This window comes from Durio zibethinus, chromosome 26, assembly GCF_047325235.1.
Source record: "Durio zibethinus cultivar Kanyao isolate XHJ-2024 chromosome 26, ASM4732523v1, whole genome shotgun sequence".
NCBI lineage: Eukaryota > Viridiplantae > Streptophyta > Magnoliopsida > Malvales > Malvaceae > Durio > Durio zibethinus.
In genome coordinates this window covers 8,832,409-8,854,828 of record NC_143187.1, presented here as the reverse complement: position 1 = coordinate 8,854,828, position 22,420 = coordinate 8,832,409, and the positions used below count along the sequence as shown (strand labels likewise).

The 22,420-nt window shown below is 32.5% G+C and overlaps 1 protein-coding gene and 1 pseudogene across 19 annotated transcripts; one reads left to right on the top strand and one right to left on the bottom strand.

Moving 5' to 3' along the window:
• The first annotated feature begins 4,116 nt into the window (after positions 1 to 4,116).
• Positions 4,117 to 8,655, top strand: LOC111274972 (protein LIGHT-DEPENDENT SHORT HYPOCOTYLS 10 pseudogene; annotated as a pseudogene). 2 transcript variants are annotated; one of them, XR_016333948.1, is made up of 2 exons: positions 4,117 to 4,930; positions 8,396 to 8,655. The product of XR_016333948.1 is annotated as a protein LIGHT-DEPENDENT SHORT HYPOCOTYLS 10 pseudogene, transcript variant X1 (transcript). The 2 variants fall into 2 exon arrangements; XR_016333949.1 differs by having other exon boundaries at positions 4,118 to 4,901.
• Positions 8,656 to 10,167: 1,512 nt separating this feature from the next.
• On the bottom strand, positions 10,168 to 14,195 carry LOC111274970 (trihelix transcription factor ENAP1-like). Of its 17 annotated transcripts, none has more exons than XR_016333946.1 (4): positions 12,707 to 14,195; positions 11,735 to 11,784; positions 11,373 to 11,485; positions 10,168 to 10,522 (listed from the first exon to the last, which is right to left on the bottom strand). XR_016333946.1 is itself a non-coding variant. In XM_022860028.2 (3 exons), the coding sequence occupies exons 1-2, from the start codon at positions 13,581 to 13,583 to the stop codon at positions 11,780 to 11,782; spliced, it is 882 nt and encodes a 293-aa protein (XP_022715763.2). In that variant the 5' UTR covers positions 13,584 to 14,195; the 3' UTR covers positions 10,168 to 10,522; positions 11,735 to 11,779. The 17 variants fall into 17 exon arrangements, 7 of the variants coding, with proteins under 7 accessions (XP_022715763.2, XP_022715762.2, XP_022715758.2 ...); XR_002688288.2 differs by having other exon boundaries at positions 11,771 to 11,784; XR_016333947.1 differs by having other exon boundaries at positions 11,387 to 11,485; positions 11,771 to 11,784.
• Positions 14,196 to 22,420: the final 8,225 nt, after the last annotated feature.

The window sequence follows — 22,420 nt, the reverse complement described above, 5'->3', positions numbered from 1 at the left end:
TTTTATTAATATTTAATTGTTTTTAGTATTTTGTAAAATTATATATTTTATTTTAAAAAACATATAAATAAGTTAAAAATAACATTAAAATAAAAAATCAAACTTTCAAAAATTATGAAATTAGATCGATAAAATACAATTCATGTCAATTTAAGACCGTTATTCTGTTTGGTTTCTAAAAAAAATAGAATGTTGCACGGTAACTGTAAAGCTAACCATATTTGGAGAGTCTAACGCGGATAACCAAGTTTGATTTATTGCGCACCTTCGTCTAGGAAAATGCACGCAAAATAAGATGTGATTGAAAGGAGAAAGGGAAAAGAAAGGAAAGTAGGGCAGGTGCTACTGCTAGGATTGCTCACGGGAGGCTAAGAATTTGCACAGTTATTGCCTTATTGCCTGCAGCTGCAAAGGCACCTTGGAGAGAGTATATAGACTTCCCTTCTTTGAAACATATGTCCCCACCGCCCACATGTGGGAATTGAATACCACAACAAGGGTATTTTCAAATTCAAACAAAATATTTAGTAATTTTAATGAATTATAATCAAACAATTTTTAATGCGAAATGAACATCAATTGCTTACAGCATTTTTTTTATTATTATTTTGGAACTCTGAATCATGCTGTTCTCATTGTTAACGATTCCATTTTCTTCTTACAAAAGATTGTCTAATTTTGTATTGAATTGGCAAAAAAGTCAAGGCTTTTATTACCCAAATTTGTCACTCATATAATTAAGTTCATGAGTTCATATTTATGGCAAATTTTCATAGATATAACAGCTATATAATGGTCGAGATGGGCCAATTCTTGAATCTTGTCAACAAAGTTTTGGCAAAAATTCAAGCATGGACTCTCGCAAATTTATTGTCATGTTTTCTAGTGATCACCTTCAATATGATAGGCTATATATAGTTTTGTCATTGTTATTAATTGTTAACATGCATATGGCCACCGGGTGTGGGTTATCATCTGAGAATTTGACTGCCTTTGCCTTTGTCTCTTTAAACCGTCCTTGAAGGCACCAATAATTTCAGATGCACCCTGAAACCAAATCATAAACACTGTTCTAAAAGTAACATTGCCATTGAAAATAGTTGCCAAAATTCTTCCGAATCTAGATGCAGTAGTAAATCTGCTTTTTTGGCTGAAGCTGCTTTTATTCTTGTACTAGGCTTAGCAAATCACTTTGGTGAGCAAGAAGGGTTGGACAATATCTGACTGACAACTTTTACAAAAATATTACCAAATAAAACAGCTTTTGGGTGTTTAAGGGCATGACCCATGTATCATTTCTATCTTCCTTTTGTCCAAAAGCAGAGAAAATTAAACATGAACCACTAATTTTGCCATTTCAAAGGTATGCAAAAAGATCCATTTTCCCGATTTCTCAGGGACGTACCATTTATTCTTGCATTGAATTTGAAGCTTATTACAAAATGCTGGCCTCAAAGAAAATTAAAAAAAAAAAAAAAAACCTGTGAATGAATCACTCTAAGATGACAAAATTAAGTGGTACAATATTGTAAAGGTAGTGCCAAAATCCCTACAGCATGATGAATACATCACTATTTCACTAGAATAGGATTTTGGACCCCATCTCTCAAAGATGTCCCTCAATTTTGCGTCAAAACTATTCATATACTTAATTTTCTTTTTCCACTGTCGTGAATTTTCATTTCTTGATCAATGAATGATGAAGCATTAATGTTATCACAGAGCAAATCCCACCACATATATACAAAGAATTTTAGCCAACAAAATGTGATCTTTTATAATAAAATATTAAATTCTTAATTTTAGTGATTCAATTAAAATTTTAATAATTTCAAATATTATAAAAATCACAAAGAAATTTTTTTTTCATTTTTTCATATTTGGCCTAAAATGAAAAACTTTCATATCAATTTACGGTAGTGGAAATAAAAGAGAAAGAGTTACTATATTTTTATATCTAAAATTTGAAAAAAAATATACAAATTACTATCTAAAAAAAAATAAAATATACATTTTACACCCTGATTATATATATTAAGAAATCTTTTCCAGTATTTACCAAGCTAAAGTAATGGCAAAAAAAAAAAGCTAAAGTGAGCAGAGTAATTGACAGTAGCAAACCTTTCAGTTTATTCAATAGCTGTAATTTCAGAATGTAAGGTGCTGGTGCAATCAATCGGTAGGGTTTTCTAGTGGTTATATCAAAGATATATATAATATTGAATTGATTTTCAATTCTTTCATCTAGAATTGAGAAGCTTATGAAAAGGGAGAAAGGTTCCCCTTTATATAGTACTTTCACTATTAAAAAAATGCCCTTTATATAATACTTTCACTCTTTAAAAAAATAACAAATTGAAGGTCTTAGACTCTTAGATGCCTTGCAATTCATGCCCTAAATTTAGGGTTGCTATTTTAGGGATCCAAAGATAGGAGTAGGTGTACTATTCTATATGCAAACAAACCAAAGATCACAAGTTTATAGTAGACAAACGCGTTGGTTGATTTAAAATAATGGAAAACCAAGCTTTTTAATTAAACGATAAGTTTTGATTTGGCCCCATAGCCGCTCCTTCAAAAGGAGAATTTAAAGATTATAAATGCCCTTTTAATTCAAATCAGAGAACCAAAATGGTCTCCCAAATTCAACAATTAAAACCTGGAAATTGAATGTATCTTTGCAGACATTCAATTTCCTAACTCTTTTAGTGACAAAAAAAAAAGTGCCGGGAAATACTCGTCATTTCAAAATTTCAATGCATGCTTATTATGTAGTCAAAAAATATGAGATAGAGAGAGCTTAAAATCTTCCAAGCATTGTTGCAAGGGCGTCCCTGATATTCCCTGATTTCATTGCCTAATCGAGTAAATTTGCAAAAGCAAAAGGTACAGATGAAGACAATAACATGATGAACTGAAAAAACATCCACCCAAGGAAACATCAGCAATACCACTAAAATATAATTCTGTATTATCAGTAATGATTACTTTATTTAGTGGTGATGGATGGATCATAGTGGTAATAATTTTTTGCAGAAAACCACGTAATTTTGCTTCTAGAATTTAAACTGCTTTTTCATTCCGAGTCAAACAACTCCAATTTTGAAAATTTGAGTTAGTTTTTTCAATTTTTTTGAAAAATAATTTAAATATTCAAAATACTAGATAATGTTTGATATGAAATAATCATTTTAAAAATAATAGTAATTTATATATAATAATTATATCACTATATTTGATAAACACTTAGTGATTTTATGTGATAATGATTTTAGATCATTTAGAGTGATTAAATCACTTATCTTGAAGGTAGTATAATTCTCTTATAAAAAAGTATAAAACTTTCATCATTATGATAAAGTGACATGTAAAATTAATAATAGTAAATTTTACTCATTTAGCATGTGGATTAAAATTTTATTATATTTTAAAATTATAATTTTTATATTTTTAAAATAATATTTGTTATAATAAGTTCAAAATAATTTTTATATATTTTTAATATTTTATATAATATAATTTTTTATTTATTTTATTATCAATTTAATAGATTAGTTTTATTTTTTTAATTTAAATATTTTTTGATAATTTATATTATAAAAATAAATTTATCTATCAATAAATATATTTAATAATTTAATTAAATTTTATTATAAATTAAATAAATATTATTAATATTTTACAAATTATTATTTTTAAATAATTATAAAATTATTAATTTATGTAACTATTACAACATGCATAATTATTTTCATATTTTTAAATAAAATAATATTTAAATTTTAATAATATCAGATATAATAATTTTTAAAAATTAATTATTAATAATAAAATAAAATAATTTTAAATCATAAATATTTAAATCATCTTAATAATAAAATTATTTCATAATTATATAATGATAACTTTATAAAAATTACCAAACGCTCTCCTAAAGTTTTGTTTTTACCGTGGTTAAACCGATTCTACTACCAATTTTTCTTGCACCGACTAACAAGTCACCGAACAGGTGTCATAAATATATATTATAATGATGATGATGATAATGATTGAAGAGATGATAGCATTGGCATAGGCATTAAAAAAAAAAAAACTACTTGTTAGTGCAAATAGTCCCAATGGGAAAGGAAAAACAAGAATGAGAGAGAAGAAGAAAAAGAGGAACAAAAGCACCTTCATAGAGGGCCCATAGCATGTCTCCTCAGTTAGACCCAAAGATGTGATTTTCATCTTTCTCTCCACTGCACTATCCCTATTCTTTCACCTTTTCTATTTTATTATTATCATTTCGTGCCAAAAATACCCAAGAATTCCTCTGGAACAAAGATCAATTCCAACTAATCATGTTAGGTGAAATAGCCAAAGATTCTGCTGAAGGGTCTTCACGATCCTCCGGTAACCACCACCACCACCAGCCTCAGCCGGCTCCTTTGAGCAGGTATGAGTCCCAGAAACGGCGAGACTGGAACACTTTTGGGCAGTATTTGAAGAACCAGAGGCCTCCAGTTGCACTATCACAATGTAACTGCAACCATATTCTTGATTTTCTTCGATATCTTGATCAGTTTGGGAAGACTAAGGTTCACCTACATGGTTGTGTCTTTTTCGGACAACCTGACCCACCTGCTCCTTGTACTTGTCCACTAAGGCAAGCTTGGGGGAGTCTTGATGCACTGATCGGACGCCTGAGAGCCGCTTATGAAGAGCATGGTGGGTCACCGGAGAGTAACCCTTTTGGAAATGGAGCAATTCGGGTTTTTTTGCGTGAAGTGAGGGAGTGTCAAGCTAAGGCCAGAGGGATTCCATATAAGAAGAAAAAGAAGAAGAGGAAGAATCAAATTAAACCCAACGTCGACGAGGCTAAGTCTTCAATATCCAAGCGGCAGGCCTCTTAGCTCTAGGTAGGAGCTTTGACTTCTCCACACAAATGGTAATTCTTTTCACTTTTGGATATAAATATATTATGAAACCCATGATCAGTTTTTTCCTTCAAAATTAGTTTCTATTTTTGCCCTCAAAATCTACCAGCATAAGTAAAAAAAAATTAAAGATAAACATATATAATTCAGCTTAAATAAATTCCAGAATAAAAAAAAAAAGTTGCCTGAATTATTAGATGAAAAAAATTGGAACTGATTAGTCCATTAGGTAACTATATTAATAGTGTATCTTAGAACCAAAAGAACATAGTATTATAAGGTGGGGATTTTATTCATTGGTAAAACCCTAAACCGTTTACTGCAAAACCCTAGTTCTAACACTCACCCTTCGAGTCCTTTGCAGTAGTGAAGAAGTGTGGTAATAAGTAATTTTATCTCAAAATTTTTTACCCATCTCTTACTATTACGTGCTATAATTGAAGGAGAAATTACCCCCCTCTCTCTCATTAAAAAAAAAAATAGAAAAACACTGTTTTTTGTGGTTTCCTAATTAAATATTTCTCGGCTCTTTACTTTTCCCCTTGTTTTTTTGGCTCTTTTCTGATTCTGCTCGATTATGCTCCCCATGAATGTCCATGTTGATACATATATCATACTTCTCATGTGAAATTTATATTTTCTCAAACGATGTGGAAATTGAAATTGAAATTGGAATTTTCATTATTAAAAAAAAAAGAAGCATATTGTAATTACCTTCAAGGATTTCTCGATCGTACAAGGTGGTACAAAATTATTTTATATATATTAATCTTCATGGGGTGGTACCAATTGTTACTAGTTGTTAATAAATTAAAATCATTTGTTTGATTCTCAGCGTATGTGGCTGATCAGCTCCCTTGTTTGATTGCTTACTTAAAAATTAATGAAATGCATATCAAAAGATTGTGCTAGCAAGGCATCACGTATACATTTTTAATTTCATGAATCTTTAATTTGTAATGGTGTAGCCTGTCTATACTTGACCTGGACATAACTAGATTATGTTTCAATTGGCGGACTTGCATTTGTCCTCAAGCTGTAATCTAGTGGGACATATCATCAATTTAAATTGTCAAAGATTAACTATATATTTGTAGCAAGTACTGCAATTAACATATTTTATGAGAGCTTAAACATGCGTTTGACTAAGCCAACAGTTTGAGTTAGATGCAGAGCTAAGACAAGCGTCCATGCTTTTGAGTTAGTTTTTGCTGGGAGCTTTATTGCTAAGAGCTTTGTCTTAACTTTTTCTAGGGGAGGAAGATGCATTACCTTTCAAATAAAGAAAAATGAAAAGGGAGAAAGATGCAACCTTATTAAATCTAATTACATATATATATATATATTGTTTCTTTTCCTTTGTTTTTGGGTACATTGGAGAAAGCTTAAAGAGGAAAGATGATTTGAATCTTAAAACTCAACACTCTTAAGAAGATAAACATTGGTCTAAATCTAATCAAGTGATTTAAAATGACAATGATCATGAGTTTATAGAGGTGCTTAAGATTTCCTTATTTCTTTTTGGGAGGATATGTATTAATTTAGACAAGCTCCCAAATTGAAAACCTCATGATTTGGTAAATACTATATATATATATATATATATTCATTTTAGGACCATTAATGTATATATTGCTAGGTGCATTTGCATGTTCATGAGTACTTTCTTTAATTTGGATTTTGGATTGCTATATGTATATATTAAAACTATAAGTAAACCTATTAATCATGGACGAAGACCTTAAGACTTGAGTATTCACTTGCAGTTAGTAACTGAATTCTTCACAGGAAAAAAAAAAGGGCATCTTGAAATAATATAAGCCTCGCAATTCATTTTACCAAGGGTCAAACAAAAAGATGTAAACCTTAAAAATTTGTGACCACTACAGCTAAAGAGTGTTTACTAGGGGTCAAGACTATTAATAATCCAAAATATTTAAAGAAAGGATAAGATCATAATCTGATATGCCCCTTAGCTAGCCCAAGCCCCTGATTGTGATAGTGGTTTTTGGAAAGCTTAAGAGCTGGTTGAAGTATTACACTTTTGGATTTCGATCTTAACTATGTTTCGGTGTATGTGAGAATAATACATTTATTTGAATTCTGAATTATTAAGTAGAGAAAAACAGATATACTGTTCTTCATTAGTTTAAATATTAGTAACAAATGCCTGTGAATGCCAACTAGCTTGAGCCTCGAAGCAAGTTGAGTTGAGATCGTACACTGTACAAACCTGCGCATGCATTTAAAGCCATCAGCACCAAAACAAAAAAAAAGCTACTGCTATTACAGACTTTGGCTTGAACTGAATCCAATACAAGGAATATCAGAGAGAATAATACAGTACAGCTACTTTTTTTTTCCTGCACTTTCTTATGGTTTCTTTTTGCTCTGATAGTACGGAGGCTAAAATGAAAAATTGACTTAGGAAGACCAAATTTAAGAATTTGATTCCCAGTTTTTTTTTCCGTATTATATATTTCCTTTGGAAAGCAAAACAGTTTGGTCTGATCTAGAGAGAAATAGCTAGCCAGAGTCCCTAGGAATAAGGAGATAATATACATGAGGAACCTAACTATACCTAGTTGGGGAGATTTTTTATGCATTTGCGGCCTTAGACTTTTGGATCATTTCACCACCCCCGAAAGGTTTTTACGAAAAGTTGGAATATTCAGATCGACATTGCTACGGCGAACGCTATGCTCCTAAATGCAATTTTAGTTTTAGTCATTTATTCACAAGATATTTGTCAAGAGTTATTTTTTGTTAAAAAAAGTGGTCTTGCTAATGTTTGAGAAAGAGTGAGAGGGAATAGAGGTTGCTTTACTGAGAAATCATCTTCTTCGTTATTTAAAAATTAGTGGAAGTTTTTTGTATTTTATTTAAGGCTGATAAATGCATTTCCATTAGAATTTAATAATTTTAAATTAAATATAAAAATAAATGAAAATTAATTCAAAAGATAAAAATAATTAAAAGTGCATTTATCACCTTTAAATGAAGTGGTGGAAACTTTTACTTGTTTTTAAGTAGTGGAGAGTATCTCTCCCTGTTTTATTCCCCCACCCTCCTCCTAGAAGCGGCTGATTATTTAATGTTATTTAATGTTATGAGGATGTTGATTCTTTAATATTGTTAAGAAGATGTTGATTCTTTTCCTGTTTTCCATTTTGCCCAGAAATTGCTTTGTCAAGTACCATATTGTACCTTGCTAAGTATTCGCCCACCCTCCTCCTAGAAGCAGCCAGATTATTATATATACTGGTTTTATCCTACTGCATTTATAGATAATACAAAGAAACTTTCCCTACCGGTTAGACAAGTGTGTGTGTGTGTGTATACAGACTGAGAATGAGTCAGTCAAAGTCGATACTCAATATAGTCATTTCTTTTATTAATTTGGATATATATATATATATATAAGATAGAGAAATTAATATGACAAGAAATTAACGTTAGAACATTCGTTGCTGCAGGATGATCAACTAGTATTCACCAAAGAAGCTAGCAAAACCAGAGGGAGGGGAAGGGAAGGGTATACAAAAAAAAGCCAAACGTTTGAAGTTAATGTAGCATTACCACTATCTAGTACTGCTTTAATTAATGTTAAGGTTTCTCTCGCTTTGCATGAAGCACTTACAAAGTTGTGTACCTAATAATGTTTGTTGTCATAGCAAAGCTTGTCTCAGATTTTAGTTCTCGTGCTATATATTACCATTTAGTTAATTATCATTAATTACATTGTAAGGTATATATATAATTGCATCTTAGACGTAAATGAAGGTTATAGAAATATTATCATTGCCGAAGATTTGTTTATGGGCCAACTGCGAGCGATGAGCTCACGAGAGGCCATTGTCTGCCCCATGTCATCCAAAGCTCTTGAGACCAAGGGATGAAAAAGGGCGACGATGCATGACACCCAAACAGACGTGTGTAGTACAAGCCGTTTACTTGTCACTTCTTTAAAGCAAGATGAGAAGTTGGTTTTCTCTTCTGCCTAAATTTGCAGTTAGGTTGGTCAAGACTGTATTGTATGTTTGAGGAAGATCATAATGGTGTTGAACAAGATATATCTTCCCAACGACCTCAAGCAATAGTAATATACATTATTATACAGTCCAGCGGTAGGTTTTTTTCACCTTAGCTCTAAGGTATGACGAGGAACTCTTAGTGATTGAAGGGGATTTGATTGATATGAAGTTAAAGTTAACTCTTGATTAAGTTAATATGCTAAAGAGTTCTTATGGCATCAAAAATTGTTTTGGTCAATATAATAACGAAGAGTAGCAAAAGTATTTCTTTTCTTTTGGCCAAAGAAGTAAAATGTATTTAAGGGCGACGACAGGAGTGGTTTATGGAGTTTACACGAATTTTTATAAGCTATAATTTGAATTTTATTTTTACCATATTCCCGATCTTATAAACAATTTTACCAACCAACATCTTGTGAGCTACTGAAAATGTCAATACAAGCATCACCTGTTAAGCCAAGTGGCTTGATATAGACACGTGGCTTGTCGTATCGACTTGTGCGATACGTTTAAACAAAAATAAAATCTCGTTCAAGAAGTCAATCAGCCCCAAATATTGAGTCAATACGTTTTAAATTTGAAGGGTGAGATTTTTCGTGCTCACAGTCTAACGCAGATGTCAATAGAACATGCCACGTATGTGAATTAAGCCTCGTGGATTGACAAGTGACACTTGCGTGGATACCGTCGTTTGCTCACACTTATTTCACATGTTGATCGAACATGCCACGTTGATTGACAAGTGGTGGTTGCATGGATTTCTTCATTAGCTATTTGTTTGATAAAAGGATAGAGGGTGAATTTTTTTTTTTTTTTTAAACAAAATCTTTTAGGTAACGGATAGAAATGATACATCTAAATAAAAGATTGTTGACTAGGAATGAATTTTAGTCGGTTTTACGATACATATAGCTCTTAAATAATCAATTAATCGTGAAAAAGAGAGACTAGGTTCCATGCATCTTCCACGAAAGATGTCGAGAGATCACATTAACGCTTTATTTAGTCGGACATGCATCCTAGTCTTAGCCTTGGGTTATATTTACCATCAAACTATTGTTCCACAGATATCCGCAGGAAGCGACAAACTGCTTTAGTTTCTTTCAAATGGCGATTGCTATCTGGCTGGCATATCAAGGTCAAGGTTTTAGCTGCATTAAATAGAAATGGGAGACCAAGGGTTTTGGCTAAGCAAAGCTTTGTGAATACAAGGATACAGCCTAATGTTGTGTACATTGCAAGAAGAAACAAACGACTTACAGAAGCTAACAAGTTAGAGACCCACCAACTAAAACAAACGACATTTGGACCAAATGTAGGCCCAGTTCAACATCCCAAAATAAATTAGATTGAGTTCAGTTCTTTATGGCCCCCAAAATAAGGGGAAAAGGCAAAAGAAAGAAAACTTTAAACAACTCTGGCATCCTTATCTGCAAACTACTGGTTAGGCCAGTATCAGGTACAACTATATATATACTTTCAACGGATGAGAATTAAATCAATATTCTTCATGTTTTTCCCACGCAAAAAACAGTCAAATCTCTTTCCCATATGGCTAGCTATAAATATCTGCAAAAAAGAAAAATGGGCCATTTTTAGAGATCAATTCTACATCCAAAAATGATATTTAAAAATGCAAAGCTGTCCAGGAGATACTACATTGAAAATACAATCAAAAGTAGCCCATGTATACAACAAATACACCTCATTTCCTTGAGCATAAACACGAAGGATGCATACATCAAATCTAGACTCAATCCTTATGTAGGCCCAGAAACGTTCTACATACTTTGCCACGGAAATATCACACAAGAAAACCTGAACAAGGCGATTAGATTTTGAAAAATCAATCACTCAAGTAATGGTGTCCCTAAATTAGATAGCTACACTACCATTATGCTAAGCATAGCTGAATGGAAGACTTTGAAAGAAAATACAGCTTATCAATCCCGAAATTACATGCAAAGATGAAGAGAAACAGACAGGCAGGTAACAACAGAGTACAGAAAATACCTTTGTGGTACATAAAAAAAAGTGTATCCAACATCTTTCCTAAAATAAGTCGAGGACTCCACAAACAGACCATAATTATAACCATGACTATTTGACTAATTCATGACAAGCTTAAAAGGATCCTTAAAAGTTCAGCTTCAGTACCATTTATCATGAATCATATCCAAAAACAAGCTTATATTGCAAAAGGCAAGGATCAAAATTGGTAGTTTTTTAGTACCTTTTTTTTTCTGACCCGGGAAATGTAACATTTTTAGCCATACAGAAAAGTGACAGAGAAAGCATCAGGCTGTGCTATATGCGCCACATATATGGGACCAATTTAAATGCTAAAGTATATTTAGCTCTTGACAAGTATTAACATGCTTCTTAGCACATCATATTGTAGGTAAAGACAGCCAACAACCTCTATCAGCATACCAGCAATGGAGAAACATCCATTTTTTGCTGACACGCCATGAAAGTAAATGAGAAGGTCAGATTAAAGTTGATCTGAACACAAGCCTGAACCTGATCAGTCTGCAAGCAAGTTACACAACCTTAAACACCCACCCCTGCTCCTACTTGAGATATAAATAAATTCTTTTTAAAATATCTAAAAACCTTTCAACTAAATAGTCACCTGCTGAGCGAAAGACATAAGGCTTAACACACCAGAAGATTCCAAATACAAATATTTCTATAGAATTAAGGATATCATGAGAGCACATTTAACAAAATGGAAAACCCCCAATTAACCGACAGAACAGGCAAGATTTCAAATCATACATGTTTAGAGGAGCATGGAGTGACAAAATTTATCACCTTATTCTCTCAACCTGCAAAACGAAATACCTGTTCCATATCATTATGACATAAACATTCAACAATATACTTAAAGGTAAGAAAAACAAGGGTCAAACTGAAATCAATATCAACCAATGCACCTTGTATCAAATACATGAAGGGAAACCAGGGATACATGCAAGGTTCGACATTAGACACATACAAGACTGTAATAGACCATGCATCAGCCACGATCTACAGTCATTTATATTTAAACAAAGGTTTCACCAGAAAATAATGAACACATTCCAAGATAAGCATTGAAGGAAATGACAGCAATGCCACGGCCTTTGAAAAAGAAAAGCATACAAGAATCATTGAAGAATTAAATGTTGTTATTTATTGTACAAATATACCACAAAATTATCCAAAATACTCATCCATGAATGAACATTACTCCTTTGTATCAAGTAATCAAGTCATTCAAAGATCATCTTAAAAACAGTTTTTTTACTGATATCAACCCCCACCGGCCAGTTCCCTCTAAGGTCGTCTATCAAACAAAGCAAACATGACACACAACAAATTGAGTAAAACGGTTCATTACCAACATTAAAAGTTACTGCTTTGAACATCTTCAAGTTTCTTATGCTAGAAGCTTAATAATAGACACTCCAAACAAAATGAGGGTAGTCTCACACACTTCCTCAATCACTAAAAAACAAAATCCCATAAGAATCAGCATTAATTCAACAATTTAAAACCCCTTTTATTTCATTGCCAGATAATGATAAAAAACACACTAGAACAACTAATCAAGAAAAATTAATGTTTTTAAAATCCAACAATATCTAGAAAGCATAAACATTAATGAATCTATTACAAGAAAATATACATTTTACTCTATCAAATAACAAAAACAATTAATACATATAAAGCTAAAGACAGTTTTTTAAGAGGAAGAAAATGCCTCACCACTGGAAGCCGAGGATCGTTTGCCACGCTTGATCCTCTCCAGCTGCACCTGTGTATCCATAAACATCCTCATCCTCTGCACTTCCAAATCTTTAGCAAATTGCATTCTTTGCTTCTCCAATTCCACCATCTGCCTCAGCTTCTCCCCTTCCACCTTTTCATATACTTGCCCAAACCTCTCTATCGCTCTCGCCAATCTCTTCATCCCTTCCCTCTCCTCTCCTTCTCCTTCACTGTCCTCTCCCTCGCTTTCCTCTCCCTCCTCCTCATCACTTCCCACAGCAGCAGCAGCCGCCGCAGCCGCAACGGCCGAATAATTTCTCCTGAAATACCCATCGTCCGACGCTGGCCTCTTCTGCGGAAGGGCGACAACCGTGGCCGACGCCGGAGTCCTCCCGTACGGCAGAGGAAGAGGGAGAGCCGTAGGAGGAGACCCCGGGATCCTCGGTGACAACCTCGGGGATGGCTTCGGTGATATCTTAGGCGACGGTAAAAGCTTTTTAGCGGCGAAATTGGATCCGATAAGAACATCCAAGCGTTCGAAGAAAGGCCATGACGACCCTAGGGTTCCGTTAGAGGAGGCAACACGAGTTTTCTCGATCTTGTACTTTTTCTTGATGGTATCAATGCGGTTCTTGCACTGAACATCCGTACGGTGCGTCTTTTTGGTATGACCGTGAAGGGCGTTAACGGCGTCAGCAACATCTTGCCAATCCTTCTGACGAAGGTTCCCACGGTTAAGCTCGACGTAACGACGACCCCAAGCGTCGACGAGAGTAGAGGTAGCTTCCTCAGACCAACAATCTTCACGGACAGGCAACGGACGGGAGTGGGGAGTGGTGGAAGGAGGGGTGAGGGAATCGGTAAGGTCGCCCATTGAGGGGGGTGGGGGAGGAGGAAAAAAGGGTGGGGTTGGTTTTGGTTAGGGGGAGATTGAGGTTATTGATACGGGTTAATAGAAAAAAGAGAGACGGGGGATGAGATCGGTTCGGCAATAACGCGGCGGACACATGAGAGAGGCGTGAGAGTGGGGAAAGGCAATAATAGAAAGAGGGAGAGGGTGAGGTTGGGTCGCCGGGATGTGAGAGAGCGCGTGAGGGTGAGGTGAGGTGGGATGGTGGCTTGGGTCATCATCGGATTCGGCTCGGCTACTAATCCAGTTGGCAGTTTGACGTTTCGTTTTCGGTGCTGCCCTGGCCTGCTACTACTACTATCAGGCCGAAAAAGTACAAAGAGCCTTGAAGCCTTGATCGTTTTACGGATATTAATCGATAACAAAATTTCTAAATACTACTTCTTATCATCTCTTCTTTTATATACTAACTAAAAAAAAATAAACCACTTCATCCAGAAATTTTGTATCTTAAAATGGAAACGTTTAATGCATTTTGGGAGAGCTGTCCTTTTTGTTTGGGGCATTAGTTTTTAGGGGTGACTAATTTTTGTGCCGGTCGGTGGGTCATTCTCATATGTCAATTACCATATTGGAAGATTGTTCTTGTGGGCATTGTTTATTTAATCCAAATATATAAATGTAAAGTATCTGAGGTTTGTCTTCCCAAAGCTTTCTCCAGGCTCCTCCAGTCAAAGTAGCTTGTGATAGAGATAAAATTTTGCCTCACATCCCTAGTGCCTTCTTAAGCAATGATTTTCATGTTACATCACCCCATTCATTCAAAAGTTTTTTTTTTTTTAATTTCACTTTTAACATTATTATTATAAATGCTCGTTAATGAATTCAATCACTTGTTATTATATATACAAAATTTACCAAAAACACAAATTTACAAGTAGTAATTCACAAAAATGAAAATAAGGACTCTGCTCATCTGGTGTTGCATTTCCATCGGCATATAGAAATGCTGTGAATTATGAGCTTTGGTATGAAGGGGCAAAAAAGGAAAAGGGCAGATAAGTAGCTGCGTCCATGTTTGGGAATTATGTTGATGAACGGCAGTACTCACCGGCAGCGTGACGTCAGCCACACGGACTCTAACTTTGGTCTTGGGCTCTTGGCTCGACTCAGCTCTCGGCGCCGTTAGCTTTCAACTATTGTTACGTCGTTGTTTCCCTTAGACCATTATATATTTTTCCCCTTTTAAATTGCCTTTCCAATTTTTCTAGTTTGACCGGGAACGGAACGGGAAATAAAATGATTCGGTTAAAACTTGACAAAAGGCATTGAGCTTTAAAGTTCCGGTTAGCATTCTGTCCTTCTATCCGCGTTTTTTGGGTTTTTGTCTTTGTCCGATATTGCTGAAAAATGGTTCGGCCCTCTTTGACGTAGCACCTTCAGCCTGCTTTCTGACTCAAGACTTTGAGAAAAAAATTTGCCACGTTGATATCATGATTTATGTCAAAAATTAAATTAATAATTATTAAAATTAAAAAAAATTTAATTATTGTGAAAGAAATTCAAAATTAAAATTTCAAGCCATATTCTCTTCTCATTCGTCAGTATTGAAACGGTTAGTTTCTGTCTATTAATATATATATATATTTTTAATGCACCCGTTTGTTTTAGCTAAAAAAGACATCGAACTACTCCGCCGTACTCTATTGGTCTAGTACAAGCCAAGTTTTACAAGGAGACAGGCCAACGTGTAGCTGATACCACTAATTGAACTGCCAAACCAAATTTTAGGTTTAAAAAAAAAATTAATCCCATCGCCAAACATTGCTTGCATTTACATGCATGGTCGACCACCTCGTAGCCCTGAAATGTTGAGCTTCGAGCTTCTTTCCTGCGTACGCTAACTAGGCATTCCTGATAAAATTGTTTAGAAGAGTGCGGTCTAACCTCATTGTTTTGACCGATTACAAGGCTTAAAGTTTTTTTTTTTTTTTGGTTTTTGATTTAAGATAACTCTATATATATATATATAAAGCCTTAAACAATAAAAAAAAAAAAGTTGTATGATAGAGAAAAGGAGGTCGTAATGTCAAAACAAAGAAAAAAAAAGTTATAAAAAATAAAAAAAAAGAAAAGAAAAGGAAATGTTTATTTAAAAGAAATCGATTCGTGGTACGATTGAAATAAAATTTTATCAATAAGTTTATGATTCAGAGTTTTACATTTTGAATAATGAAGATCGAGTTTGAAATTCTCTAAAAACAAATTCATGATATATTTGTTGAGTTACCTATTGGGTGAGATTTCTTTAATTACCTCTTTAGTTATTGATTAGCTCTAGTTTTAGCTAGAGCAAAATTTTGTATATCTATTATCTAATAGTAAAGATTTTTTTTTGTGGTCTGTAATTTTTTTTCTTTATGTTAGAAGAGTTTTCACATAAATCTTGATGTGCTTTATTTTTCTTACATTGTTGATTGTTGATTATTGTCTATTACTGTGAATTTATTGCGATATATTACTTTTACGTTGTTGTGTTTATTGCTTCAGGTCCAATAAGTGGTATTAGAGCAAAGGTTATTTTAAAACATCAATACAGAAGCAACCCAAGATAGAAATAAATTTTGTTTGAGATCATGAATGGTGCTATAGGTTTCATGATAAAATTGATAGCATCAAATTATTCAATATAGAAGCCTATGATGAAAGATCATTTATACTATAAAGATTTGTATGAGTCGATATTAGATGATTCGACTAAACTAATAGATATGAAAGATGAAAGCTGAAAGAAATTAAGTAGAAAAAAATGGCTACAATCAAAAAATGGGTTGATATCAACATGTTTCATAATGTAGCACAGTAGATAGATGTTCACACTATTTGAAAAAAATTGACAATATTGTATGTAAGAAAAACATGTATGAATAAAGTAATGCTTATTAAAAAGCTTAAAACTTTATAGTCAGGGATGAATAATCGATTACAAATAACTTGAGTGATTTTTAAAATATATTTAATCGAATGACTACTATAAAGCTTAAGATGGATAATGAAATAAAAACGTTATTTCTTTTGGGTTCATTGTCAAATAGCTAAAATACTCTAGTTGTGACTGTTTTTAATTCAGCTCCTGATTATAAAGTGACATTGAAGATAGTAAATGACAGTATGCTTAATGATAAAGCCAGACAAAAAGATTTAGACTCTCAAAATCAAGCTTTTGTCACAAAGAATAGGGTTAAAAACATTGACAGAGGTCAAAACTCATAAAGTGATAGTAAGTCTAAACATATATCCAAATCTAGAGATAAAGTAAAGTGCTTTCATTATGGTAAAATAAGTCATATAAAGTGATACTACAAAATGTTAAAGTAAGAGCGAAAAATAAGAAAGATAAGAGTTCAGATGATGACAATATTACAGTAATGAATTCAGATAGTGATTTAATTACTTTTATTTGTACATATAGTGATTGTAATCATGTTGATGATCCCAACATTGAGTGAATAGTTAATACAGAAATGACGTATCATTGTGTTCCTAAGAGGGAGTTGTTTATAATTTACAAAATAGGAGAATTTAGTTACACTAAGATGGGAAATAAAAGTGTATCGTAAATTTTTTAGATTGGTGATATTGTTATATAAATTAGTACAGGCTGTATGTTGAATTTGAGGAATATCAGACATATTCTGGATATGAAAATGAACTTACTTGCTATTAATATCATTGATAAGGAAGGATATGAGAGTCGATAAAAAAATGAGTAGTAAAAGCTTCTTAAAATATCTACAATAGTTACAAGAAAAAAATTATGCTGCACAATGTATAAGACATGGATGCAATTGAATGGTAATAAGATAAATGTCGTTGAAGATGATACTTCAGCAAACTTGTAGCATAAAAGACTGACACATATAAGTGAGAAGGAGTTACAGTTTCGGCAAAGCAGTCTCTCATTCCCTTGATCAAACGTATGTCTCTCGATTAATATGATCATTGTTTGTTTAGCAAGCATCATAAAATTTCTTTTCTTAAGATTTCTAAAAAAAAATTGAAATTGATCTATTCTAACATATGTGATCTTATTAAAGTTGATTCATTGGGTGATAACAAGTATTTTATTACTTTTATTGATGATGTTTCACATAAAACTTAGGTGTATATGTTGAAAAATAAAGTCAGATATTACAGTATTTTTAAAAATTTTATACCATGGTGAAAATGATGACAAGACTGTCATTGAAGTGTATTCAGACTGATAATGGTAGGAAATACACATCAAAGATTTTTAAAAATATTGTTCAAAGCATGAGATCGGATATGAGATGACAGAACTTAGAACACCACAGCATAATGGTGTAGCTGAAAGGATGAACCACAACATTGTGAAAAAAAGTCAAATGCATATTGAGGATGATAAAATTACTAAAACTATTTTAGGGTAAAACAGTCAATACAACTTGTTATTTGTTTAACAGATCACCATCAATTCTTTTGGATTTTGATATTTTCAAAAAAAGTGTGGATAGGAAAAGATACTTCATACTCTCACTTGAAAGTTTTTGAGTGTAAAATATTCATGCATGTGTCAAAAGAGTAGAGGTCAAAACTTGACAATAAAGTCATACAGTGTGTGTTTGTAGAATATGGTAATAAAAAATTTAGCTATAAAGCATAAAATTCGATGAAAAAAAATATAGTTAGAAGTAAAAATGTAATCTTTCATAAAAAAAATCATAGCAGACTTCGATAAAAATAAAAAGATTACACGGATTACTATTGAACATAATATTTCAACACCAATAGGGGTTCCATAAGAAAAGGTCATAAATAGTGAAAATAAGCAAAAAATAAAACTTGAGGATATGAATGAGCCAGTCACAATTAGTGATGAGCCAGATGCAATTAGTTTTGAGCAGAAGAAGCAATCTCTACCTGAAAGTGTTGAGCATGGGGTAATCTTCTCTACAAGAGAGTGTTGAACATGAGAAGCCACCTTCGACATCAGGTGGTGTAAAGTCTCAGCCCAAAAGATCTATTAGAGAGCAAAGGCCATTTACCAAGTATCTAAATTTATATTTTATTTTAGTTACCAGTAATAAGAAGTTAAAAAATTTTCAAGATATACAAACTACTTTTGATAGAGAGCACTGATTAAAAGCAATGAAAAAAAAGATGAAATCATCATAAAAAAAATGATATATATGATTTTGTTAAACTTTCAAAAGGGAGAGGCCATTGAAAAATAAATGGGTGTTCAAGTTAAAAAAAGAATATGACAAATTAGTGAGGTACAAAGCTCGATTGATAATGAAATATTTTTCTTAGAATCTAGGCATTGATTTTAATGAGATTTTCTCTCCAGTTGTGAAGATAAATTTTATTCAAGTGGTATTAGGATTAACAGCTAGTTTGAATCTTGAGCTTAAGTAACTTGATGTCAAAATTGCATTCATATATGGTGACTTATAAGAGAATATTTATATGAATTAGCCTGAAGGTTTTGAAGTGAAAAGGAAAGAGCATTTAGTTTGCATATTGAAAAAAAAAAAACTTATATGGCTTGAAATAAGCTCCGCGACAGTGGTAAAAAAAGTTTGATTCTTTTATGGTAAGCTATAGCTATAAAAGAATAGCAGCAGATCCTTGTGTATATGTCAAAAAAAATTTTGATAGTAACTTTATTATTCTCTTATTATATGTTGATGATATATTGATTATGAGACAAGATGCTAGTATAACTCACTGGTTGAAAGAACAATTATCTAAGTTCTTTGATATGAAAGATCTAGGTCCAGCAAAGTAAATTATCAATATAGACATTATCTGAGATAGAAGAGTTGAAAAGCTATAGTTGTCACAAGAAAAGTATGTTGAACACGTGCTTAGCAGATTCAACATGCAAATGCTAAATCAGTTAGCAATCTACTTGCCAATCATTTTCATCTAAGTAAAAAATCTTGTCTGGTGACTAAAGAATAGCAACTAGCTATGTCTAGTATTCCTTATTTTTTTGTAATCAATTTTTTAATATATCTTATGATTTATACACGACCTGACATTGCTCATATAGTTGATGCAGTTAACAGATTTCTTTTTAATTCAAGAAAGGTTCATTGGGAAGCAATGAAATGAATTTTCAGATATTTGAGAGACACATAAAAAATGTACTTAAGTTATGAAATTTCACAACTAGTTCTAAAAGAGTTTACTAATGCTAATATGACTAGTGATCTTTATGGTATAAAATCTACTTTAGAGTATTTATTAACTTTTTGTAAGAGGAACTATTTTTTAATAGTCTAAGTTGCAAAAATATATTGTTTTGTCAACTACAGAGGCTGAATATATTACAACAATTGAAGCAGCTAAAGAAATACTTTAGATGAAATATTTTCTTCTTGAATTAAGGTTGAATTAAAAAAAGTATGTGATATTTTATAATAGCCAGATTATTTTAAATTTAAGTAAGAATATCATGTACTATACTAAAACAAAGCACATTGCTATTAGATATCACTGGTTACATTTGATGATTGAGCAATAACAGATGTTATTGAAAAATTTTTATACTGATGAGAATGTAATAGCTATGTTAACTAAGATACTTCTCAAGAAAAGTTTGAGTTCTGCAGTAACTTGATCGAAATTGATTCTTTGGTCAAGGTCAACTCTAAATGAAATTATTATAGTGATGAATTTTCTCTTAATGGAGCTGGAAGGAGAGATTGTTAAGAAGAGTGAGTTCCAACCCCATTAGTTTTTGCCAATTAAAAGGCCTAAAACCTTTCATTTTTTTGTCTTTGACCTAAGAAAGGCATACATATATAAAGCCTTAAACAATAAAAGGGGGCTGTGTAACAGAGAAACAAAAGGTGGTGGCATCGAAACCAAGAGAAAGTTGAAAAGCCAAGAAAAATAGAGAGAAAATCGAGAATGAAGAGTTGGTTGAACAAAAATCGATTTGTGGTCTAATTGAGCTGAAATTTTATCAACAAGTTTTTGATTTCGAGTTTTACATTCTGAACGATAAAGATCGAGTTTAAAACTCTCTAGATACAAATTTATGATATATTTGTTGAGTCACCTATTTAATAAGATTTCTTCAATTGTCTATTTAATTATTAATTAGTTTTAGTTTTAGCTAAAAAATAACTTTGTATATCTATTATTTGATAGTGAAATTTTTTTTTTATGATTCGTGATTTTTTTTTCTACACTAAAAGAATTTTCACATAAATCTTAATGTATTTTAATTTTTTTGTGTTGTAATTTATTGATTATTATCTATTATTATAAATTTATTATAATATATTATTTTTATATTATTATATTTATTACTTCATATTTAAAAAAAATGAGAACATTTTGGACAGTTAAATTCGTGAGTGCAGGTCATGTCATGAAAAAGAATAAAGAATATGCTGCACTATTGTTAGCGATAATGATCATCAGTTAATAAAAGAACAACTGCACTTCAAACCCAATAATTGGTCGAAGGAATCCGTAATCAAATCCAAAGAAATTTCGATTCAATAACTTGCCGTCCCATTAAATTTCAATCACAACTTTGTAATTGTCTGTAGCATCTGCCCCTTTATTTTTTTTCAACCATTCCCAAGAAACATGTAAACTCATCCAACTGCCGCCAGCTTGTGATAATCATCCATCAGTACGGTTGTCTAAGACTTTTCAACCTGAAAAGTGGTTGTATCATATCCATGTGTGAGCGAAGGAGCCTACAGTAATTGCAGTTGCGTGCAGGCAATGCCAATGTGAGCAAACAACACGTGAAATTTTTATGTTGACACTTGATAGAGCAAAATCCCGGAGCTTGGAAATTTTTTTACACTTTCAAATGGGAGTAAAACATACTAAAGAAATAAATCAATCCTCTTTTTTCTACTACAATGCTTTAAGACGAGTATAAACATGGGTTAATCATTAAAGTCAAGGATAAAATCTAGTCCGTATCAAGTTGGTAAGTTGTCAAAATATCAGAGAACTTTGCGGTTTTGGAGCTTCGAGGAAGAGTATTCTTAAGCTTGACATGGCTTAAAAAAACAAAAGTAATTGTGAATATATATATATAGATATAAGTCAAAGTTGGTTCGCCAAACTCTGCCATTTGATCCTCAAGTTTCCAACGTCTTTGCTTGACGTCGACTTTTCCAGTTTGCCTTTAAACTTATGTGTACGCTTCCCATTTCTCAACTGCCTAGATGGAAATTTGCAGATATTGATATTTGTGGAACTGGTAATAGAGTGATCAGGTAATTAGTTGTTATCTTCTGCAAGATACTGACTAAAGATATCATCCTTTTCTGGCGAATATATATATATATATATATATATCATTCTTTCAATTGGAAAGTTTCTAACTTGAATTCAAAATAAAATTAAACGCAAGTTTATGAGATAAAAATTATATTTGTATAATACATGATTATCACATCATCAGTATTTTGGCTGCCAAGTTATCAACATTCATACGTGTTTTCAAGATAGATAATCACTTTTGCAACCAGCTACATCACCATCTTTGAGATATAAAAGAAAGAACATAACTAGGCATGCTATCATTTTTTCTATTCTTTACACTTTCTTGTTCTATTCTCTTTTTGTCTGTTTACTTCCTTCTTCCTCGAACACTCTACTGAACACGTTTTGAATTACTAACTTCAGTGCTCTGACATTTCTCCTGACAACTATGATAAACTCACTAGTTCAATCTCCAAGGAGTCCTTTTCTTGTAAGTCCAGAATTACATCAAAAGCCACTTTTAGTTTGAATGTATTTTATGAGCTTAAGCGGATTTCGGCTTGATTGAAGTTCAAGCAACTGCAGCCTAGTAC